This window comes from Dryobates pubescens, chromosome 16, assembly GCF_014839835.1.
Source record: "Dryobates pubescens isolate bDryPub1 chromosome 16, bDryPub1.pri, whole genome shotgun sequence".
Lineage (NCBI taxonomy): Eukaryota > Metazoa > Chordata > Aves > Piciformes > Picidae > Dryobates > Dryobates pubescens.
Genome location: NC_071627.1, coordinates 15876864 through 15892661, shown reverse-complemented (window position 1 = coordinate 15892661; position 15798 = coordinate 15876864). Strand labels below are relative to the sequence as shown.

General features: G+C 45.8%; 1 protein-coding gene across 1 annotated transcript; it reads left to right on the top strand.

Moving 5' to 3' along the window:
• Positions 1-8007: 8007 nt before the first annotated feature.
• Positions 8008-11076, top strand: SLC26A2 (solute carrier family 26 member 2). The gene is made up of 2 exons (XM_009904649.2): positions 8008-8655; positions 9390-11076. Exons 1-2 carry the CDS (start codon positions 8014-8016, stop codon positions 10893-10895), a joined length of 2148 nt encoding a protein of 715 aa, XP_009902951.2. The 5' UTR covers positions 8008-8013; the 3' UTR covers positions 10896-11076.
• The last annotated feature ends 4722 nt before the right edge of the window (positions 11077-15798 follow it).

The following is a 15798-nucleotide window of genomic DNA, read 5'->3' as shown; positions in this document are numbered from 1 at the left end:
AGGCAGCAGGTTTGACAGGCAGATTGAGTGGGATGGGCAGGTGGCACATGCTAGCGTTTGTGTCAGCAAGCCCCAGCTCACCGTTCCTTGAGACTCTGGAGTATGAGGACCCCAGAGGTACATTTCTCCAAGACCAAAGATTCCCTTAGCACAGAAATACATTCACCATAAAATTTAATATACCTCAAGAAGAGGAAATCACTTGGAAGTTAAATGATTTACATATCTTAAACTTGGATTTCCCCTCCCCCTTTTGTAGAAAATCAGTGTACAGTATGAGGAGAGGCTGAGGGAGCGGGGATTGTTTAGCCTGGAGAAGAGGAGGCTCAGGGGAGACCTCATTGCTGTCTACAACTACCTGAAGGGTGATTGTAGCCAGGAGGGGCTTGGTCTCTTCTCCCAGGCAACCAGCACCAGAACAAGAGGACACAGTCTTAGGCTGTGCCAGGGGAAGTGTAGGCTGGAGGTGAGGAGAAAGTTCTTCACAGGGAGAGTTGTTAGCCATTGAAATGTGTTGCCCAGGGAGGTGGTGGAGTCACCGTCCCTGGAGGTGTTCAAGAAGGGATTGGACGTGGCACTAGATGCCATAGTCCAGTAGTCATGAGGTGTTGGGTGACAGGTTTGACTTGATCTTTTAGGTCTTTTCCAATCTTGTTGATGTCTATTCTATTCTATTCTATTCCTGTCTAGTCTAGTCTAGTCTAGTCTAGTCTAAAAAACCCCCAACCCTAATGAAAGCAGTGATTCAGAAAAAAAGTAATGCTTGGGAATTTATTTTTTTTTTTTAAATCAAGTTCTTTATTTGTGCTCCAAGAAGATCTCTTTCCCGTTTCTTCCATGAAGACATGCTGCATTTGATGATCTAAATTGTTCTACAAACAATATCTCTAGAACAACAGTGAAAATGCTCAAATGCCCATTGCTTGGTTTGGTTGTTTCTTACTAAGGTTCTGCAGTCCTCACACAAATGGCTTCTCTTAATGCTTTTGTCATAGGTGTCACTCCTCACAAAGGTCTGCTCTAGTAGTCGTGGAGTCACCATATACCTCAGACTCAGTTAACACTTCTGTGGAAATCTCTCTCCTGGTTTTGATGGGATAGAATCCTAAGCCAGCCATGGTGTGCAGGCTGTTAGCAGTTTGGAGTCAGCCAGGGCAGCTGACCTGAGTCAGCTACAGGCGTATCCCAGACCATAAAGGTCATGCTATAAAGGGGGAAGTTTGATAAGAATGGGATCTCTTGGGTTTTCTGCCTGGGGCTTCTTTCCATTCCTGGAAGAGCTCACATCCTGCTCCTGAGGACTGCTTTCCTGTTCATTGTGACTGCCATGATACACCAGGCTCTCTGTAGCATTGTATCCTTTATATGCCATTGGTATTATTTTAGCTATTTCCTTACATCTGGTTTTATTTTAGCCCTTGGGTCTTCTCTCCTTTCTCAATCTCCCCTCTCTCCTAGGGAGGGGTCATTGTGTGACAGAGCAACTGCTATAGTTTAGCTCCAGATACAGGCTAAAAGTAGACAAAAGTCCCTACGAGGACTGGGAAGTCAGAGCTGCTGGTGCTCTTGACACTGCGCAGCCAGGGAAGAAGGAGGGGGCTCTGTTATTTCCTTCACAACTTGCCTGTTCTCCTTACTGTGACAACTAGTTAAACCCTTCTGGAGAGAGTAAATGTTTACAATGGGATATATTCTGTATTTCTGCAGCAAGATTTATAGCATTTGCCTAATGCCAGAAGACATGAACATCGATTCTGCAGGCTTCAGGTCGGTCTCACTTTCTCTGCCCATGTATTGATGGGATTTTTTAGGCAGCTCAAGGTCCCACCTGAAATGCAAATATTAGGCAACATTCCATTTCAGAGAAAGTCTCCTATGCTGCGCAAATGGTGAAGGAAAAGCAGATGAGGCTGGATAGGGTCCTTCCAACCTTGAACCTCCAGTCCAGAGACAACCCCCTGGTATTTTTCCATGCTAACATTGTCAAAAGATCCTCTGTCCTTCCAGCTGAAAGTACCTCCCAGACACAGGAGCAAACACCACTGAAGGATTTTAGCCTGAATGCTAGCAATAACCTAAGCACATGGGTTTTGTTGACAGGGCTAAGAGGGACCATGGGACAATCCAGAGGGCATTTTGCTGGGGGAACCAGGCAAGATGAGGTCATAAATCGTCATGGTATCTGTGACAGTCATTTTTTGTCAGGTTACCTACACATAATTAATCTCTCAAAGTGCGAGTTAATTAAAAGAAACGTGGGTTCTCGAGTTCCCGTGTTTTTCAGGGGGCCTGTTTTTCCAGGGTAAAGCGCACAGTCGGTGAGGCACTCCTGCACCAGGCATTTTCAGGCCGCTCGTAATTGTCAACACACTTAGCATTAATTTTAAAGTGAGAGCTGAAGGCAGGCGGTGTGTGCGCGTTACTGTGCGCGGGGCTCTGCGAGCCAGGCCTCTCCCCGACCGCAGCCCTGCCCTCGCTCCCGGGGCCCCGCGGCCTCTGCGCCGGCTCGGCCCTTCCCGGGCGGGCTGCGAGCAGGCGAGGCCCTGCCCTCCCCTCCGCTGCCAGCCGCTCCCGGCCCCTTCGCGGGAAGGCGGGCGGGGGCGCGGCGCGGGGCCGGGCCGGCGGCAGCCGCTGCGGCCGATCGGTCGTTCCGGTCCGCACTAAGGTCTGCCCGTAGCCGGCGGTGGCGGCGGCCCCGCGGTGAGTGGGCGCCTCAGCGGTGCCGTGAGGCGAGGGAGGCCGGCGAGGGAAACGGGCGGGCTCAGGCCTTGGGTAAGGGCTGGGGGTGTGGGGGGTTGGTCGGCTGGGGTCTTGCTGTGGGCCTGCCGCGGGTGCTGCTCATAATCCGGGTTTGTGGAGCGGCTCGCAGTGACGGTGCCTCAGGCTATGAAGATGAAAGCCGAGGAAAGCCATGGGGCAGCAGGAGAGTGCTCGCTGGCGGGGAGGGGGTGAAGGAAGGGGTATTGGGATGAAGGGGTCGATGGGATGAGCGAAGGTTGTATTGAAAAGCTTAACGATTTCCTTTTTCATGCTCCTGGAAACGTGAATGTCGGTTGGCTTCCAAAGCAACACACACGATCTCAGCAAAAAGCCACAATTTTAGTACTGTAAAAAGTGCGTGGGCTGCTTCTTGCTCCAAGTTCCTCTTGCAGATTTTAATTAAAGAAATAACCCAAAACCCAACACACACACACCCGGGAGAAAAAAAAACAACAAACACCACAACACAACACCCCCTCCCCACCCCCCTTTTAAAGCTCTCCCTTAGCCAGTGCTAGCCCTGTGCATGGCTTTCTGTTCGGAGCCTGAGCTGTCTGTTGCAGTGCCCTGCACACACAGCCTCCTATCTCTGTTCCCCTCCAGATGCGAGGCCAGCCTGGCAGCGTGGCCGGGCTGGCAGCCACTGCTTGAGGAAATGCTTTGGAGGCAGCACTTCCTCTGTCTGAACACAGCTCTTCAGTGTTCTGCCTCTACTAGCTAACGGTAAGAGCAGGAGGAGGGTCCTCACACAGAAATGACTTGCCGAAAAAACGGCGTGGCAAACTCTGCGTAACAGCTCCAGCTCAGGTGGAAGCTGATGGAGAACAGTGTGAGGCCACTGCCAGCTATCTTCTGGGGAGACTTGCTGCAGACAGGGCAGGGCAAGGCAGTTCAACCGACACACTCGATGTGCAGCTGCCTTCTCGGAGGTGTGCAGGCTTTCCTGGAAGGGCTGGTGGCAAGCGGGGCTGCTGACTTTCGTGGGACCCTCCCCAAAGAGGCTGTGGGCTACGTGAATGTTGGTGGACAGCCTGTTGCTGGTGAGAGCTGAGATTTGAAGTAGGAGGTAATGAAATTTTTTCACGGAAACACGGTTTTACCGTCTGGCTTTGCAGGTTTACCCACTTGAGTGGTGATTATTCTGCCGATAGTAAGGAAGCTTCCCCCCCCGTCCCCCCCGCCAAGTCTATTTGCTTAAACCTGGTGAATGTGGTATGTACTTTCACGGTTCTTAGCAAGATTTCAGTATTCACATGACTTTTAGTCTCTTGCTGAAGTAAAGGTTTGTAGCTTGAGTGCTTTGTTGGAGGATGTTAAGGATTTTGTCAAATACCAGAGTTTTCTTTTAAGGTGCGTGCAGTGCTTTTCCAGTGCCTGTCTCCGTGTTAATCATGGCAATACTGAATTTCCTTATTGCTTCACAACAGCTAAGAGATTATTTGGAAGAAAGGCTGTCGTCCAAGGAGGGTAATGATAAAAATTTAGGTGTCTAAATGTTATACTATAATATGCTTTCCTTTTATGCTTTCAGGGTGAGCTTTTCCAAGTCCCAGGGGTAGTAGCCCAGCTCTGATTCAGTTCATATTGAACTTGTATATCTGGTTCACCTCCTTCTCCTGCACATCTTTTAAAAAAAATCATTCATGCCTCTTTAGATGATGTGTTTAAGTTACTAGTTTTAAAGTGTGAGCATTTAAGTGCGTGCAACTTCTCATGTCTAACAAGTGGCTACGTGAGGGTGGGTAGTGATCACTTGCAGTGATGATTTGTCCACATGAAGTTCAGAAAAATCACCTGGAAAACCGATCCATGTTGCAGAAACACTGCTTTTGGTGTAGTTTTTACTCCTAAATGCTCATGTGTGAATTTAAGTTTATAATATGTTATTTGGGTGGGTGGGTGAGTGAGCCTCATAATCTTACTGTCAAGGTCACTGCTCTGCTACAGAAGTCTGAGCCAGCAAGGCTCTGTGGTGCAGGTAGTGTTTCCCCAAAGACAGACACTAGGCAGATGCTAGCTCACCTCTGCCATGTCATGGGATCAGTAAGAAAGGCCCAGATGGGGTCCAGAAATAGTCTGTAAAAGCCATCAGGTCTCAAGAGTGTGGTACATCACCATATGGACTTGATGATCTCAAAGGTCTCTTCCAACCTGGTTAATTCTATTCTATTCTATATCTTTATTTTGTGGCAGTTGCATGATAACAGAATGGTACTGGAAATTTCCTCTGTGTTGTAGTAGCCTTTTTATTTGTATTTTAAGTCAGGCTTTGTGGCAGACATGGCCTGAAGATCTTACTCAGGCCAAAATATGATAAAAGTGAATTCTAGACATACAAATTAGTTGTATATAAGCAACAGCTCTCAAAATAAAAAGCACAGTAGCAGCTGCTTTCTCTAGTTAAATATACAGACTGTCCTTTAGTGTACTGAATCAAAGGGTGTTTTCTTCAAGAATGCAATCCAGGTTTACTAAGCAAACTTGGGCTAAGCGCCTACAAAAGTAACACAGAGCAGTTCTTTCAGGCAGAGGAGGGTGAAATGGGTGTTGCAAATTGTGTCACTCTGTGTGTCCTGACGTTGCAAGAGGCAGTGACTCTGTGATGAAGGGACCTTTTCATGCCACGTAGAGAAAGTTGTCATGCAGGTCAAGACAAAGATCCAGTATGTGCTCAGAGTTCAGCAGCCAAAAAGCTTTTTTACTGAGAACATTTCGCTACTGTCTGGACACAACTGACACAAACTGAGTTGCCATCTACCGTGCAGATGTTTTACACAACTGTGTAGAACTAAACTCTTTTCTGGGTTTCATGTTGGGGTTCCCTGGCATGGTAAAAAACAAACTTCCAGGTTTGAGTGAGCTGTCCACAAGCCCTTGATGAGGGGGAGAGCAGTTGGATGGATTTTCATTATTAAAACCTCAGAAAACAAACAAGTAATTCACTACATGTAAAATCGTCTGGGGTGGAGTTTTTTTCCCCCCATCAGCTCTTGCAGTATTGGTTTGTTGAGCTTTGTTTGAAAAGGTCTTTTGATTTGTAACTCTGTGCTAGTGACATGAGTGAAACTGAGCAAATGCAACTGTAGAATGTGTTTATGCAGAGTACTGCACACACACTCTTTCGTATGCTGTGTTCACTTCATTCTCACTGTGTAGTATTTGCTGGTTTTGGTAAGTGCTGTCCTTGAGCAGAGTGTTATCCCTGCTAATCTCTGAGAGGACTTTGTAATACTGTACAGGTGGATGAGATTAGATACTTGGAAGGTAGGGATGGGTTCTTCTCCAAGCATGATAACTATGGGATCTTGAGTATGTCACTTCTTGCAGTTTGTGTTTCATCATTGTAAAGATGAAGGACCGAAACAGGAATATAAATACCAGAAATGGGACTTAGGTGCAGCCTATGGAATTTTCCATTTAGATCTCACCTAACCTGTGGGGAAGAAACACCAAACCAAAAACCCTGCTCTTTTTTTCTTTTTTATTGGAGTGTGACTTTCCTTAAGCAGCTCCTCTGCTCAGAACAACAGCCCCAAAGAAGCATGTTGTCCCCACTTGTTCTATTCTAATCTTTCTGGTGTGCAGACCACCCTGCAGACTGCATGCGTGGTTCAGATGAATTAGGCATAGAGTTGGAGGTTCAGGAGAATGGAACAAGACAGAGCTGGAGGAAGGCATTGCTGTGGTTCTAGAAATACCTAGAAGGTGTGGAGATTGAGGGGTAGGTATTAGTAAGTATCTCACACAGAGCATGAGACTGGAATGCTATTCAGTCTGCCCCAGCATGTAACAGAGCCAGTTGTATAGGTCAGGGTCTCGTAACAGGAAGATTGCCTCATGCAGAAAATCCATCCCTGCTGAAGCCATTGTACTACTCGTGGTTTGGGAGCCAAGGAGGTCTGTTTGAAACACGACTCCTTTCAGCCGCAGTTCAGTGGCAGGCTAGCAAACAGCTGTGTTCAGTTACTTGAGAGAATGCAGGAGCTTACCCACCAAAGAGTTGTTCAGTGGTTCTGGGTCTGTAGTGAATGAAAAAACCTTTTGGGAGTCCCAGCAAGGGGCAGAAGATACAATGTGAACCTCTGGTATTTTCTGTGGGCTCTCTATTGACATCTGTGTGTTGACTTTAGATAGCCTTCTGCATGCTGTAGCCTGGTAGCTCTAGGGAGATGAATGCTGCAGTGCGAGGTGTAAGAGCTGGGTTGCTCAGGCTGACTTGCTTCCTAAATGGAGCACTGTTCTAGAAATCTCTGAGTATTTTTGTATGGAAAGAGAAGCCCATCTAAGTGCTGAATACTGTAGCTGCTTCTACTCTTGTGTGGATTTCTTTGATCTAGTTAGGATCATTTGCTTAAGATGTTTTAAGACTGTAAATACTTGGGTTGGTATTGTCTTCCAGCCAGAAGTGAAGGCAGTTCATCTGTCTGAGCTAGCAGATGGCTGGTGGCATGGCTGTGTGTAAACCATTGCACAGGGATGATGCATGGCATTTTGGATACCTCGGTATGACAGCATCAAACCTGGCATGGAGGAATGGAAATTGTGCACGCCAGCCAGCTAGACTGCAGTCTGAGAGATGTTTGTGTGTTTGAGAGGCTTAGCTGAACTGATGGTAGCAGTGAATGTTTTACAGCTGCCATGGAAATGGTGATCAAGTGAACAGATTTTGAGAATGACTCTTCTGTGGCCTCCTCCCCACCGCTAGCTCCAATAACAATTTGATGATTAATTCAGTTGTAAACATTGCATAGAGCACTACTTTACTTCGTGTTTGCACTGTACAGAGAAGGTGTAATTAGCATGTAAGGCATATGCTGTTATTAGCACTTTGGGAGTGTAAGGCATAAATGAGATTTAGACTGAGCTGTGCAATGCTAGAAATATACTAATTGCAGTTAATTTTCAGCAACTGAATTGAAGTGACTGTTGGACTGCAATAAACCCTGTAGCTACCTTTGCATGGTAGAACAGGCTACAGACAGCAGCTTTACCAAGGAAGTGTCCCAAAGGGGTAGTGCTGCTGCATTCTTTTCCGTTTCACAATGTGACCATGAGCAGGTTTATTGTAAGGGAGATCAAACTTCCCGTGCTTAACAGGGGTGCAATGGGGAGAATTTCCAAGTTTTGCTTTCTCTGTGCTGAACTAAGAAATTTGGCCCTTGCTTTTCACAAGCACTGTATTCGCTCTATTAAAAAGTTTCTTTGTGGTTTAATGCAAATGATTTTTCTTTTTGTTTTCAGGGAGTCCTTGGGATGGCAGCAATGGCAGAATTCAACTACGTCCATTCAGTGACTGAAATGCCAGAAGGAGATGATGCTAAACGCGGTTTCCATCACGCAATGTTCTTGGAACCCCAGGAGAAAAAGAGGAGCATGAAGGCTCTGGTGGTTAAGCAAGCAAAGAAAACTTGCAGCTGCACTCCAGCCAAAGTTAAAGATTATGTTTTCAGTTTCTTTCCTGTCTTGCAGTGGCTTCCTAAATACAAACCGAGAGAGTACCTACTGGGAGACATAATGTCTGGTGTGATTGTGGCGGTTTTACTAGTCCCACAGTCAATTGCCTATTCTCTCTTGGCTGGACAGGAGCCTATTTATGGCCTTTATACATCCTTTTTCGCAGGCATTATTTATTTCATGTTCGGAACCTCCCGCCACATCTCAGTTGGCATCTTTGGTGTGCTTTGCCTAATGGTGGGACAGGTGGTGGACCGTGAAATACAGAGAGCTGGCTATGACTTGGAGCCGGCTGACCCTGGTGTTCTCACGGATGCAGCAGCGTATCTGAACACCACCATTTCACCTGCGAATCACACATCGCAGGAGCTGCTCTGTGATAAAAGCTGCTATGCAATTAGAGTAGGAGCCACCATGACCTTCATAGCCGGAGTTTATCAGGTAAGAGGAGGTGGACAAACAGGTATTCCTTGGAAATAGTTTTAATTCTTCTTTAGGTGATTGTGTCTGTGTGAACAACCTGCTGGGCTTGCCTGTGTCCTCAGTCTGTAGCCCAGGGAAGCGGACACAGGGAGTTACTGAACACAGGAAGCGTCCAGTTCTTGTGGTGCATGAAACTCCTTTGTGTCCTCTCCCATTTTAATAGTATTTTGCTTGGCATTGCAACTCTGGGGACTTCAAGTCCTGAGCATAACTGCTTGCGCTCTCACAATCAGGTCTCCTCCTTCCTTGCTGTGGCCTGAAGCTTTGTTTGTTTTTTTCTTCCTTCTTTTGTGTTTTACAGCTTAAGCCTCCCTTTCATTGTGTCAGGATGTGGTGTGTCAGCTTTTAATTCCAGACTTCAGTTATTTACCTTTTCTATGTTCAAAGAACAGTCTGCACAGTAAAACTATGCCCCAGTTTCCTTTTAGTTGTCACTGTGTCTGTAAAACTTCTTGCCCATTCAAAGCCATTGAAGTGGCATTGTATGAAAAGGCTACTATTGAGATGATGAAATAGACATTTAAGTATAGTGCACCAGGAGCAGCTGAATGCTGGAGGCTGTTCAGACCATGTCTTGTCCTCCAGGGTTGTGCACAGTGGGTCTTTTCATCCCACCTCCCTCCAGAGCCCCACAGTGATGATGCCTGAAAATTTTGCATCCTAATCTGTTCTGTGTGGTTGATTCCTTCCAGGTGGCCATGGGTTTCTTTCAAGTGGGCTTTGTCTCAGTGTACCTCTCTGATTCATTGCTGAGTGGATTTGTCACGGGTGCCTCCTTCACCATCCTGACCTCACAAGCCAAGTATCTCCTGGGCCTAGACATTCCACGGAGCAGTGGCATCGGCTCCCTCATATCCACGTGGATAAGTATCTTCAGAAACGTACACAAGACCAACATCTGTGATCTCATCACCAGCCTCTTGTGCTTTCTTGTACTTATCCCAACCAAAGAACTTAATGAACATTTTAAATCCAGACTCAAGGCTCCAATACCAGTTGAATTAGTTGTGATTGTGGCAGCTACTCTGGCATCTCACTTTGGGAAGCTGAGAGAGACTTACGACTCGAGCGTTGCTGGACACATCCCAACTGGGTTTCTGCCACCCCACCCTCCAGACTGGAACATGATTCCTAATGTGGCTCTGGATGCTCTGCCCATAGCTATTATTGGCTTTGCCATTACTGTCTCCCTCTCAGAGATGTTTGCCAAAAAGCATGGTTACTCTGTGAGGGCCAACCAGGAAATGTATGCCATTGGCTTCTGCAACATCATCCCCTCCTTCTTCTATTGCTTCACAACAAGCGCAGCTCTCGCCAAGACTCTCGTCAAAGAGTCCACAGGCTGTAGGACACAAATGTCTGGCATGGTGACTAGTCTGGTAATCCTGTTAGTCCTCCTTGTGATTGCACCTTTGTTTTATTCTCTTCAGAAATGTGTCCTTGCCGTCATAACCATTGTGAACCTCAGAGGAGCCCTGCGGAAGTTCAGGGACCTGCCAAAAATGTGGCATTTGAGCAGAGTGGACACAGTGATCTGGCTTGTTACTATGGCAGCCTCGGCACTGATCAGTACCGAGATTGGTCTTTTGGTTGGTGTTTGCTTCTCTATGCTCTGCGTCATTTTCCGAACGCAGAGACCAGAGGCACCGCTGCTCGGCTGGGTGGCAGAGTCTGAGACGTACGAATCTCTCTCTGCCTACAAGAACTTGCAAACCAAGCCAGGAATTGTGGTGTTTCGTTTCGAAGCGCCCCTCTACTACATCAACAAAGAGTGCTTTAAGTCCACCCTGTACAAGCAAACTGGAGTCAACCCAGCCTGGGTGAAGGCAGCAAAGAAAAAGGCGGCAAAACGAATGCTTAAAGAGAAAGAGGTGGATTCTGGTGGCAACCAGACCAACATCTCCATGGATTTTGTCTCTGAGCCTTTGGGGTTTCACACAATAGTGATTGACTGTTGTGCCATGCAGTTCCTGGACACGGCAGGAATACGCACGCTCAAAGAGGTCTGCAAGGACTATGGGGAGATAGATGTCCAGGTGCTACTAGCCCAGTGCAATCCTTCAGTGAGGAGTTCCCTGATCCGAGGAGAATTCTTTAAAGAGGGAGAGGAGCACCTTCTGTTTCACAGCGTGCACCAGGCTGTGGACTTCGCACTGGGGGCACAAGGCCACCATGGCACCGATGCTTCTAAGAACTAGTTGTGGGAAGGCAGCGAGTTGGAACACAGCCTGGGAAAAAATGGCTGTGGGTCTATATGTCTGTGCAATCTACCTGCACTAGAGTGAAGAGACAGGGCTTTTGTTAGCACACTGGTTACTATGCAATCTGTTCTGATGCTTTCAATTTGCCTGCTGTGTCTACAAATAGTGATTCAATAGGTGGTACCAAATGCAGGCAATTCTTAACTTAATTTTGGCCAATAAGGGGAATCTAAGAGTTTCTATATGGCTGTTCATCTCACTTCTCTTGTCTCTTGAACTTTTCATGTCTCAGTTCCCCTCTGAATTTTGAACACCAGCACTGAAGTCTTCTATTGCAACCCTGTCTTTATGGGTGAGACAGGGTTTTGAAGTGGTCTGCGTGCCCTGTCCAGCTGAACAATGAGTGGCAACTCATTTCTTGTCCTGGTGTTGCATTTCCATGTCACCATACCCTTGTTTTCCAAGGAATGGCTCATGGGGTCTGTTTGCTCTGGTCTTTACTGTGGAGTGATTGGTTGGTGATTTTATAACCTCCCTGAGCTTGGGACAGATAGATAAATAAAATCTATAAATGTGCATGAAGAGGTCTTAATGGATAGTTTCTAACCACCTATCACCCCCAGAAGCTCCATCCTTGTCTCCTGAGAGCCTAATGCAGCCAGGCTATGGGGACATAGTTATCTCCTGTCTCTATGGGTCTTTACATGCCAGGAAATTTTGCATCTTTAGCTTGAACTTTCCTGGAATGATTTTTATTCTGAGGTGACTGTTTGGAAGTCTGATTCATGCTTATGGTCAGTCATGTGTTTTCCTGATATTTAGGAGCTCTTTACAACTGTGGACATTAGGTACAGAAAATCTCAAATTCTTGTGTTTCCACAGAAAACACTCCCTTACAGGCAGTGTTGTATGCCAGCCAGCCAGTCACAGGCATGAAAACAAGGAGGACCAAATAGATCATCCAACACCTGTCCAAATTCATCCATGTCACACAGCTTGATGTGTGAATGCAGGTTTTATTTACCGTGGGCCCTTTTTGCATGCTGTGTCGTGGACTTTATGTAATGGGGAAAGGGAAGGACAGGCTGAGAAATAATAACAGCCATTGTGAGAGGAGACAGAGAAGTTCTTTGCTGAACATTGTTTCACCATGTTAGTGTAAACAGAACTTTGCACTTTGATGTAAAATTCTGCAGAACAGTGAAGAGAGCATTGGGTAGGAAGAGATTCTCTTTTCTTACACCAATAGAGTGCAATTATGAAGGCAAACTTGAGACTTAACAATTTTCACTATACATGCAGACTGTGCACCTTTGGAAATGCTGGTTTCTCCCAGGGGAGTTTACAGTCTAAGTTTCAGCTTCACAGCTTTTAGAAGGGAAAAGGTGATGTATACAGCAGCATTCTCCATCCTTAATTGTTCAAAAACAGAGAGTCAGGAATAAAAAAAGGAATAAAATGCAATACAAATCATCAATACCTTTCTAAACAGAAAAATAGTTTGATATTAGGATTTCTTTCCTTTGTGGTCCTCTGAGGTAGGACCAGTAACTAATCTCTTCTTGCTGTGAAAGCTGAAATGCCATTTATGACTTTACCCTAGGAGCTGTGACCTCAAGAGAAGGACTAGACAGCAAAAAGATGAGTCCCAGTACTTGGCAACTTCTATATATATATTAACTGACCTTGTAGCATTTTTTAGGATGTATAGAAATGCTGTGGGGGAGATTGGGGTGGCTGCAGCCTATATTGAAAAAGAAGCACATGACTGAGATCCATACATCATGAGTTACAGAGCTAGCATTGTTCAGGAAGCAGGTCTCCAGGTATCAGGGAGAATATGCTAAAGCTTCTGCAGTATTCAAAACACGCAGATACTGCTCTTTCTCAGCCTTAAGGCCTATTTATGCAAGGAGGTGATTTTTTTTGGTCTTTTCTGTGGTAACCTGTGTGAACTTTTTTGTTCTGAGCTAAGAATCCCTGATGCAGTTTGGATAATGGTAATTGCTGAATTGGTGTTCCCAGAGTGGATTAGCCTAAGCCAGATAAAAGCAGTGAGTGGGGTTAACACCTATGCAGGGATTGAGTGCAGGGTGGAAATGATCTTTTAATTCCTCATCATACCTGTTTTGGGTTGTGCTCCATTTGGAGCCCTAGGCTGGTGTTGAGAGAGAGCCGTCATTCCTGCCGCTGGGTGCCAGCTTGAGAAGGCTTGTCACCACAGACTGGAGGGGTTTGTGCCTGGCCACCCATGGGGATGGCTGGTGGCTGGGGAGCAGTGCGGACCTGTATGCATCACATTAGCTGATGGCAGTGCCATGGCCTGGGGGCCATCCCTTTTCAGCAGTTTGTTCACATTACCAGAAATCAAGTCTGGAACTCTGAACAGAAGCCTCAATACCCTTTTTAAAGGCTGGGGTTTAACTGATACTTTTCAAGAGAGCAGAATGGTGCTGGGTGCAGTGCCCCCTTCTCAAAGACCTGATGAAAAACTGCAGCACAGCAAGCAGTAAGCAGTGTGTGTTGTCAGTGCAAGTGTTCCTGTCTACCCACAGCTGTTTTTTCTCACCCCTTTGCCTCTTGGCCATGGGAAACCGAGAGAAAGAGAGAGGAGGAATGAGCAGCCAGCCAGGAGACTTCCTCTAACAAAAGTCAGCCATGAGTGGGATTGAAGTGAAACAGAATTGCTCTGGGTGATTCTTTCTCCCTTCCACTTGCAACTTTCTCCCTTCCACTTGCAACTTTCTCCCTTCCACTTGCAACTTTCTCCCTTCCACTTGCAACTTTCTCCCTTCCACTTGCAACTTTCTCCCTTCCACTTGCAACTTTCTCCCTTCCACTTGCAACTTTCTCCCTTCCACTTGCAACTTTCTCCCTTCCACTTGCAACTTTCTCCCTTCCACTTGCAACTTTCTCCCTTCCACTTGCAACTTTCTCCCTTCCACTTGCAACTTTCTCCCTTCCACTTGCAACTTTCTCCCTTCCACTTGCAACTTTCTCCCTTCCACTTGCAACTTTCTCCCTTCCACTTGCAACTTTCTCCCTTCCACTTGCAACTTTCTCCCTTCCACTTGCAACTTTCTCCCTTCCACTTGCAACTTTCTCTCCTATACTCTTTCCATGGTGTCCAGGTGGACATGTTTAGGCTTGTGACCATGCATGGGTTTGTGTAGCCAAATTCTAACTGAGAAGGGGAAAAAAAATAATTACTTAACAAAATGTTTGGGTTTGTTTTGTTTTTCCAAATCCACTCCTACCTGTGCCTGGAAGGGAGGAATAGCAACGTTACTTCCAAGAAGTATGCACTTCCCACAGGTAGCAGGATGGATATTTCTTAGCTCCTGGGTATTTGTTGGTGTAAAAGCACGATAAAACTGCCATAAATTGATTTCAAGTAATTCATTTCATTACAGATGAAAGATACACTGAAGTTGTGTATGTTCAGCTACAGCACGTTGTATTTGGCTTCAGTGTTATTTGTGCAGCAACACAGCCTCTAAATTCCATTTCAAGCAAAAGAAAAGAAACAGCAAAAGCAGCCAGCCAACCAAAAGAACTTCTGATGTTCTTATTTGAGATCATGTCCAGAGGTCACAGCATTAATAAGTTTATATTACTCCACACAGCCCTGGTTAAAAGGGAACAGTAATAAATGTCATTTGCCACAGAGTTCAGTATAATAGAGTCCTTTGGAATTAACTGCACATCAGAGCTTATCATGGCTGGAATTTCTTAAAAACAGTGGGGTTTTAACCATTTTCCTTTTAGGCCCAGAATAATTCTTTTACTGTAGGTTGAAATCAGTTCCATGTCTGCTGGGAAGAAGCTCATTTTGCATAAATATGTTTGTGGACTCCTTAGAAGTAATCCAATTTCAGCTTTAGGAATTGGGGACCGCTGATTGAAAGCTGTTGCCCTACAGAATTTGGTTTGTGGAGGAATGTAATATATCTGTGTATACACACAGAGGCACGTCTAGGTATCTATCTGTGTGTGCATATGTATCTTTTGCTGCTGTATGGTGGATGCAGCTGCTAGAGCAATCCAGTTACGCTGTTGTACTACTCCTGTTTCTCATCTGGAGAGGGCTCTGTTTTAAATCAACAGTGGGAAGCCTGCTCTACCCACTGCCTTCCACATCCCTTACCCCTGCCTCACAGCTCAGTTTGAGGAAGAGGTGATTTTGGAATGATTTGTTCTGGGTTTGTGCAGCTGTCCTGAACAGGAACGTTCATCCCAGGTGCAGCCTTCACAACCCCAGGCCAGCTCAGTTGATCTCCGTTCCCAAATGTACTAATCAGCAATTATCAGTCTAAATGAAGAATTAAGAGATCATTAGCACATTCATTAATGGCAACAACATAGCATTATGGAAATTAACACTCACAGTCTCAGCTGTACTAAATACTCCTGGAAATGGCTTTAGTAATCTCCTGCTAAATGTCAGGTTCTGGTTTTATGTTTGTTGCTGCTATAGACAGTATTGTTGGTTCCTCCTAATCTGGCAGTTGCACTAATTAATGTTTCATTTGTGTGAATGTTTTGATGTGGAAACAGCTTTCAGCCCTCTTCATAGAAGAGGGGAAGGTACTGCAGTAGGACACCAGGTGCTTAGTTTTTGGATTTATAATGACACTGCCAGCCTTAGTCTTGTGTAATTTAATGATCTTGATTTCCTTGCAAGCTTTTGCAGCACCATCTGCCCCTCTCTAATTCAGTGTAAGACCCACCTCCAGCTTCTTGACACTTCTTTGTGTGTTGCTGTAAGACACTGCATATGGTTGACTGTAAGTAGAGGAATTGTTGCTATTGTATGTGACCTACTCAATTTTCGTGCCAGATCTTTCTGTAAAAGCTAAAGCTCATAAACAGAGTGTGTTGGACAACCCCAAACCCCCAC